Raw genomic sequence first — 9,024 nt, 5'->3', positions numbered from 1 at the left:
TCCAGATGTGGGTGGTGCAGGTTGCGTGGTGCCAGGCTGGAGAGCAGCACAGGATGCTCCAGCTGCTGTACAAGTTACACTGAAAGCTGGGGCTCTCCAGCCACTGAGTCACAGCCACGGTGTCACCCCAGCCACCAGTCCAGCCCCACGCAGCCGCTCACTTGCTCCCACTGCAGTGGCACAGGGGAGGACTGGAAAGATAAAAGGTAGGAAACTCATGGGTTTAAATAAAGAGAGTTTAGTAGGGAGAGCAAAAGCCATGCCCACAAGCAAAGAAAAAYAAGGAATTAAATCTCTGCTTCCCAAGAGCAGGCAGGTGTTCAGCCATCCCCAGGAGAGCGGGGTCCCACCGTGTGCAGCCGTTCCCTGGGAAGACAAAAACCATCACTCCAAATRTGCYCCYRTRCTCTCTTCTTCCCTCCACGTTATGTACTGAGCCAGAAAAGGCCTTGGCTTTGTGCAAGCCCTGCTCAGCAAGAGCAAAAAACATCTCCATATTATCAACCCTGTGCTCAACACAAATCCAAAACACAGCCCCAGATCAGCCACTGGGAAGACAACTACTTCTACCCCAGSCAAAATCAGCAGTGTCACCCACTGCAAAGCCATTTGATAGCTCTTCTTCGGTGTTTTTACAGACCTTCTCCTGATCCTTCACAGTACGCACAGGCATCTTCATGCCAGACTAATTTTCCTTGCCAATTCATAAGATTGCTGAATAGAGCCTCCTAACAGAAGGTGGCTGCAACCTTCTCTACAGGGTGGCTAATATTTCCATGTAATGATGGAAAAGTGGATCCTGTTTGTGTGATTAAAATACTAATATTGAAGCTGAGGATACACAAGAAGTGTTTCCATATAATTAAACAAAATTGAAAGGAGAAAAAATGCTCTAAACAGAGAGGAGGAMGGTGACAGTTATTGTTATTTCCATTTACTCTCTCTTTTTTCTCCTTCATAATTTCTTCTGTCACTAACTTTTCATATTTTTAATTAGTAGCTAGCAGCACAGATTTCAGAGACAACATTAAAAAGGAAGTTATCAGGCAGGGTTTTATGTTGCATAAACAGAGAAACAAACATGGTCCCAGGTGAAAGTTATTGCTACAAAGGCAGGTTTGTCTCAAGACTTTTCTATTTACAGGCAGATTTTCTTTTGGATCACAGACATACAAAAGAATTTTCCAGCTACTAAGCTGTTATGCATAAGAGTTGGGAGAAAATGTAAAACCACTTGTGCTGATCCTTCTGTTTTTACATTGAAGGAGATTTTTTTCTCATCCTGATAGAACTTACGTTTTGCATTTTGCCTGGCATTCTCTGGAATCCTAGATCAATCAGACTAAAGAACTCATTCCCTGAGAGCAGCCAGCCAACCTAAAAAGAGGCTAGCATCACACTTGGCTGATATCAATTTGGGAACAAAAATACCAAAAACTTAAGGCTAGCAGATGTCTCAAAATATTTGATACTATAKAATATCATACATACTTTTGTGTGTACTAATTCTATGTATACTAAGTATTTTTGTTAGAAATGTCAAAGGCTTTGCCAGAATCTTTTGCATTTAAGCCAAAGGTCTTGTACTCAAGTCTGCAACCCTCATAAGAAGAGAAGATTCAAAGTCATTAAAATACCTTTGTCAAGCAAGAACATAATCACCACCACTGGGATCAGAGTTATTCAGGATCACTTTGCTGTATCGTACACAATGCTGCCCTCCCTGCAGTTCAGGCAGYTGCTGCTGTCTGCTCTTCATTTCAGAACAGGGTTATTCTTACTCGTATCTTAGATTTTTGATTCCTAAGAAAAGCAGACTTTATAAAAATAATTTTAAATAAAAACTTTGGATTTAGACTTGTGCTGAACTCAAATATTCTACTTTTCTCACAGTGGTCAGGTATACTTCTGTCCTAAATGCAGGTAATTATACTTCTCCATCTTGATAGAGAATTTTTAAATACTTAGTTGAAGTGCATTCATCAAATATGCTTTTATTTCATGAAAGCAGATAAATAGCAAACACCCTAAATAAAATTATGTCCTAGGCTATGCTTTCATGAGGATTTTGTTACTTTGTAAATTTAAGCTGAAAGCCTTCTTCCTGGCTCTTTTGGCTAATTTACTAACTCTAGACTCCATATTAAATCTGTAAAAACAACTTGCAGCAAGCAGGCCTAGGAAAGAGGGATTATTGCATGGATACTTAGGGTAAAAAATAACTTAGATTGAAGTTTATGTTTTCCAAGATACTAATTACTAAAATCACAATCAAGGAGATGGGCATACAATTCTKTCTAAGAGAGAAACTCTGAGATCCTGAATGTGAATGTATTGGGATAAAGGTATTAATAACTTTCAGACTCTCACCTGACTTYGGCACCCCACAGACTCCACAGACAGTGACAGGCCCCCTCATTGTCAGGACATTGCAGTCATATGCTTTTGTCTGACTGCAGAGTTGTCATGTTTTGGGACAGCTTTGAGACTATGCAGGCAGGGCCAGGAGTTGGACTCAAAGGGTTCTTTCCAACTCAGCAAATTCTGTGATTTTTTGGCTGTTGATTGAGAACTCTTTCTTTACTATGAGCTAAGCACATGTCCAGCTAATGCTTAGGTCAKATCTTTATGACTGTCCATCTTGTGTATGTGGAAGCTCCATTCATCTTTAGTGTAAGCCAGGCCAAGAAGGCTGCTCAGATAAAACCATTGCTTTCCTATGGCCCTGACACAGCAGCAGAGGTGGATCAAGGGTGTTGATGGTGGTGAAATCCCTGCTGAACCTCTCACAACACACACAGACCCTGGCAATGCTTATGAAACGTGGCACTGTGACACCTCATAAGCAGAAAGCTTCTCCCCTAGGCCTGAACTGTTCARTGTCATCTCACTTGAAATATGAGAACAGAGTCTGCTGAGGTGGCTGTTGATTAGTGTGAAGCACAGTTAGGTGTCTTTCCCCATCTTTTCTAGAAGAGCCCTCTGAGGATATAAAGACTTGCAAAAGCTTTTCTATCCAGTCATGTATGAGCTAATTTTTTAATGTTGTTAGAGCTGTCTTCTTCCATTTCTGCATCTATCTGTTATGTTAATAGAGAGTGGTACTTTAAGTTATATTAAATTTTCAAAAGTCTATTCTAGCCTCTTGTTCTGTTGCTGCCCTTGTAATTTATCATATGYGAGTAGATTGCTGTCTGCTAGTAGTTTGCTGGTAAGGATTGAGATTTCCAGATTTTCATGATTTGAAATGTTTTGTCTGATTCCTTTCTCCTTTTTTGATGTTCTCTGCTAACATTGATGACTAAGGCAGCTTTGGAGAGAAAACTGTCCCCATTATCTGCAGCATGCTACAGTTTTTTACTCTTGTTTTAAAAACCACTGTGTATTGGATTTTTTAATTCCTTCCCAGGTAGCCCTTGCTTGCATTTTTTAAATTCCCTGTGGATTGCTTTTATTAATTTCTGTGGCCATAGTTTATCCATCTTCGGGGGAGAGTGGGAAGGAGACTGCCATTAACATATGCAAGCCTGTGAGGGGGAAATTTCCCATTAACTGAATCATACATTGCAATTATCGTATCTGCCAGGTTGTCAGTGGCCTAAGCTCAGTAATCAGTGTCATAATCTTTGCTGCTGCTGYTACCCTTGTTGAGAATTACTGATGTTAGGTGTGAGGACCTGAACATTGTGTTGCCAGCTAAATTGTATTCAAGAGATTCCARCACTCTTTTGAGGAATGGGCAAAGGTTTGATACAGGGGCTAAGATTTATTGGAGCCAAGCACAGCTCAAACACATAAAATGCGTCAGGAAGGGAATTAAGGGATAAGTACTGATTCAAAGGTGCTTGCTCTGTGCTCATTACAGTGATATCACTTAGCCTGTACTGGTCATTGGCAAAGTTTCATCCTTTGTTGTGATATGGTAAAAAGAGCACAACATGCCTATCACATCMGCTACATCATGCTTTTCTCACTGTCCTATTCTGTATGTTCCCTTTCTAGCCCTATCTCTGCACTCACTGCAACATTTCTTTTTAACCACCCCAGTAGATTGCACATACGAGACAATGCTTTAGCAAGCCTTTGTGTTGCTGGTACTCCAGTGAACCCTACATTGGGCAGCCACAGAACACAGTCCCTCATCAGACAAATGGTTCCATTGAAGCTGGAACAAATAAAATATAATTTCCTATCAATTTGTGTCTTGCATTAACCTCATAACACCTCCCTCGCATGGGACTCTTATAGGGTGCGTTTCATTTGCACAGAATCTGTAAAGATTTCCAACTTTTTGCCAGTCATACAGCAGTGTTTTACTGGGCAGGAATGAGTGAGAATTAACAGTTCTGCATGTGTGTGTGTGTTGGGACAGTGGGAAGAATAGAGAAGGTATGCATTCCTAAGAGGCTGTTTTACAATTATGTTTTGCAATAATGTTTCCCTGATTTGCATAGGGAAAAATGGATATCTATAGGCCTTATGGACACCCAGAAATTCTTACTGAAAAATTTGTAGACCTATATAGTCAGAAAATACAGGTCTTGATAATAGCTGAGCTGGGATGTTTCAGGACTTGTGCATATCATATGGATATGAGTAAGTCTGTACTCATGTAAGTGTAAATGTACACAAAGGAATCAGGACAACAGTTTCTGTMTAAAATAGGGCAGCTGCCATTACTTGGAAACCAAAGAATATCTTGAAATGCCTACTTGGCTTTGAAAGTTATTCCYAGGGAATTCAGAAGTCTGCACAGAAACAGAGAAACCAGCTGAAGGAAGAAAAGCAAAGAAAATAATCTGAGATGAAAGCATCTATCCCCTTCTTACAACTTTTGTCACAGAAAAGGTGACTGATAGTTCACAGAAAAGGCATGGAACTCCTTACAATGCTGTTCAAAACATCTTCCAGGTGATTAGTGCTGTCTGTCATGACAGTTTATTTCTTGCATCTCTTGAAATATGAATTATCCTGAAAAAAATCCACATCAGAGGATGTATTCATTTCTACTCAGAACTCTACTTTGCCAGACATTTAGATTCTTGATGTGGAAGAAAAACAGGAATTGACTTCTTAGATAGTTCTTTTAAGAGTGAAATATTTAAAAAAAAAACAAAAAAAACTCCCCAAATTGTGAAAAGTGGAGGGAGAAAGTGCCCTAAAATGTCCTCTTACTGTCTGCATTCCTATAATTACTGAATCAGTTTCTTCTTTTGGTTTGTCTTGTTTCAGGCTCTACTGCAAAGAAGGCTGTTTGTGTGAACTCTCRCTTCGTATTATTAGCACAATGATGAAGAGGTTGACAGGTTCTCTTCTCTTGCCTGAAGCTGCTAGCTAGTCAGACTGGCTGATGCTCTCTCTGTAATTTTTTCTTGTCATATRTTCTTGTTTCCTGTGGTTTTTACTTCTTTGCTACATGACTGTCACACAGATGAAAAGCAGCCAAAGGGAAATAGTAAAAAATTCAATCAGTAGTGATAAATAATATAACTTCAAGAAGAAAATAATGAAATTGGTGAGAAGTCCAGCATACATCAGACTACTAAAATGTTTGGGAGTATCTTATCAAAATTAGTAGTCAAGATTGAGGCATGTGATCATGAAAGCAAAAAATACAAATGAAATAGGGACTTATTCAAAAGGGRATCTTTTCTATCGCAGTTCACAGTAGGACTTTGACTCTCAAGGTACCCAAGTTGGCAACTTTGTTCAAGATGAAATAGCAAGGACTATTACAATATCTGACAAAAACAAAAATTACAGTTCAGTAGTGATTGGTATGTATAGTGAGGTATAAATGTAAGGAATAAATAGACAAAAGAATTTAAMCATAGCAGGACAACTTCCTGTAATATACCACTGTGAAGTCAATAGCAAATTCAAAGTATAAATTTTAATATAGTTAAACTACATCTGGAATAAAAGAAATGTCAGTACCACTCAAGGATACCCAAAGATTTAAATAGCCAAACTATGATGAAAACCAATAGTATTTAATAAATTAATTTCCATATTTTCCAAAATGGGGGATACACTCGTGTCAGAATAACAAAGTGCTCTCCAGCCCTTTTACAATTCAAAAGCTCAAAAGAGAGCAATATTTGAGATCAGAAACCCAAGTTATCTTTGCCCAGAACTCTTAGAAGATTTAGTAAATGCTCTTTTTAGATCTGAGAGTCCTGGTAAGTAACAGCTTTAAAATTAACCAGTAGTGTTTCCTGCAATCTGACAAGGCCAAGAGCATCTTTGGGTGGGTCTGACTATTGGCCACAACTGAGCAGGGGGTTGAGTGCTGCCGTCCTTCTGCTGAGTTCAGCACGGGTGACATCTGCAGTGTGTGTCTGCTTTGGGGTACACGAAAGGCACACTGAAGGGGGTTTGTGAAGGGCCACCAGGACAATATGATGTGAAAGGAGAGGTTGGAACAAGTGTTTTTGTTCAGCCTTATAAAGGCTAAAGGGAGATCCAGTTGCTGCCTGTAGCAGTTTWTTGGGAGGTTACAGAGGAAGTGCAGCCAGACTTCTCAGAGCTGCACAGAGAAGAATGGGAGGTTCAGCACAGGGAGCTCCAGTGCGGTGTGAGGAAAAATTATTTCTGTGAGAATGGTCAAACATTGAAAGAGTTTTCTGGACAGGGAGTGGATATCCATCCCTGAAGATACACAAAACAACACAGATCTGAACAACCTGTTCTAACTGGGACTTAATTGGGTAAATGAGCTTTGGATGTTCCKTAAACCAGTGTGATTTCATGGTTCTACAATTAATTTAAAAAAAAAAAAAAGAGAGATTATCAGAGGTACCCTAGAATTATAGAAGAGCCCTCCAGTTAGAAACTAATCTGGGATTCATGTCATTTACTGAGTTACATATTGATTAGTCAATCACACAGGAATCCCAGGCAAAAAGTAATAATTGTAAATGGATACAGTGAACCAGCAGCAWACCACCTGAGTGTCAGAAACAATGAAGACTTGAAAACCAAGCCCTGAAGACTTCTGAGATCTGATGTCTAATAAAAGTAGAGCTCATGGGCACTTTAAAATGTCTTTTTTCTTTTTATGCCATTTGAAAAAAAAACAACCCAAAAAAACCCCCCAGAAACATGAAATCTCTGAAATCTCTTCCTCCTTGCCAAATAGGTTTGAAATTGTTGGTCAGTTCACAGTACCTTTCATGGGATCAATCAACAAGATAGCAAATACATAGAGTTTTATTTCAGTAGGAAACCAGGCTAAAAATAAAAGGGTGAAAATTTAATTAAGACCAGAAACCTAATATTATGAAAAGAAGTCTTGTCAAGGAAACATGATTTCATTCATTCATATCATTAGAACTGGGATTCATAAAACTAAAAACAAAGAACAAAAGTATTTAGGTGCTTTATTAGTCACTTGTAACACCTTGACTGCMAAAAATATTATTATGAAGTATTAGTAAAGAGATTTTTTAAAGGGATTAAGAACTATCTTGTTGAATAGAACTGAAAAATGAGCWGTCAGTGGGGAGTCACAGCTGCATRGAAGCTCAGCTAGYAGGGTTCCTTAGTATTAACTTGTTTCAATCAATGACTGAAGGTGAATATAAAATCACTGRTAAAAAGCTAAGGTAATTCAAATAGAAGCAGGGCATGCATTTGCACCATTAGGAAGCACAGTCCCCTGTGGAACAAACTAAGGGAAGCAGCAATGTTTAATCCCATGATGTCTTCAAATCAAAGGAAAAAAAGACTCTGCTTGGGTGCTTTTGTGTTCAGGCTGTTGACTTAGTTCAGACAGGGTGAGTGAGTAGTATCCTATAATCTTTTCCCTCCAAGAGTTGAAATCAGATTATTTAACAGTTCTTTCTATGCTGGAAACCCTAGTTTTTGAAAATAGTGACAGAAAAAAGTCATTGATGAGGCCAAAAAGATAAAAAMTGAAAGAGAAAAAAATATTAGGGAAACAAAGAAGACCAGTGATTAAAACCCATGGTAATTCTTGCCTAATTTTTCATTAGTAAAATGAATATTGTTTAAAATGCWTCTTSAGCTAGGACTGGGCTTGTTGGGTATTAGAGAAAGGTTMTTGACCCAGAGCATGGATGGGCACTGGAACAGGGTCCCCAGGGCAGTGGTCACAGCACCAAGGCTGACAGAGCTCAAGTGTTTGGATGGTGCCCTCATTCACACTGTGTGACTCTTGGGGATCACAGTGCAGGAACAGGAGTTGAACTTGATGATCTTTGTAGGTCTCTCAACTCAGAAGATTCTGTGATTCTTCCTTCTGAAAAGTAAGCTTGAAAAAATGCAATAATTTCAAAGACAGAACATTCATGCAGCCAATAAAACCTATCATAATGTCATTTTTTATACACTAGTGTTATGCAGTAGTTCAGGCTTTCAGTAGKTTCCTGACAAACATTTCAAGGGCTTCTAGTAGCAAACAAGAGTTTTTCAGGTACCTTTCGGAATACAATGACTGTAAAAATGACATTGTGTTGCTAATGTCTCTCTGGCTGTTCACATAGTCTTTCCCCACCCCCACTCCTTCCTTACTAGMAATCCTAAAAAGCAATGAAAATAGAAATGTGTTCTTTGGATTGTGTAATAGGGGTTCCAAACAGAAGTGAGCACTTAAACATCTGCATACAGATTACAGGCTTATTGCTCCTTTGTGCAYACTTATGGCCATTAGTAGCTTCGCACCCTCATACATGTATTATTTTTAGAAACAACTGCGTTGAAAATTTAAAAACTTTCTCACTATTACACTCTTGTTTTGTTCATTGTAATACTAATTTTAAGTCTGGGTTAGCATTTTCCAGCTGTGTCACATCCAATTTGTTGGTAGAAGCCCAGTTTTCTTTGAAAGAGAACTACAAAATCCTAAACATTTATTTAACCTTGTGTGATGCCTTTTTACTTATTAAAAGCTGTGTTTTGACCTAGACTGTTAATTCTCTATCCAGTGGTCAGTAACTAGCCTCACACAAATACCACAGCTCACATTGGTCTTTTCAAAACCACTCCAATGTCCACGTGCCC

At 38.9% G+C, this 9,024-nt stretch overlaps 1 protein-coding gene across 1 annotated transcript in view; it reads right to left on the bottom strand.

Annotated features, from left to right (window-relative positions):
• Positions 1-9,024, bottom strand: part of TMEM18 (transmembrane protein 18) — an 89,446-nt gene that overhangs the window by 78,442 nt on the left and 1,980 nt on the right. Inside the window, 1 exon segment of the mRNA XM_057371341.1 lies at positions 7,171-7,233. Within this exon segment, the coding sequence (XP_057227324.1) occupies positions 7,171-7,233 (63 nt within the window).

This window comes from Malurus melanocephalus, unplaced genomic scaffold (assembly GCF_030028575.1).
Source record: "Malurus melanocephalus ecotype Western Australia unplaced genomic scaffold, MMel_1.1 scaffold_6, whole genome shotgun sequence".
Classification (NCBI taxonomy): domain Eukaryota; kingdom Metazoa; phylum Chordata; class Aves; order Passeriformes; family Maluridae; genus Malurus; species Malurus melanocephalus.
The sequence above is the reverse complement of the archived record's forward strand: the minus strand, read 5'-3'. Positions and strand labels throughout refer to the sequence as shown.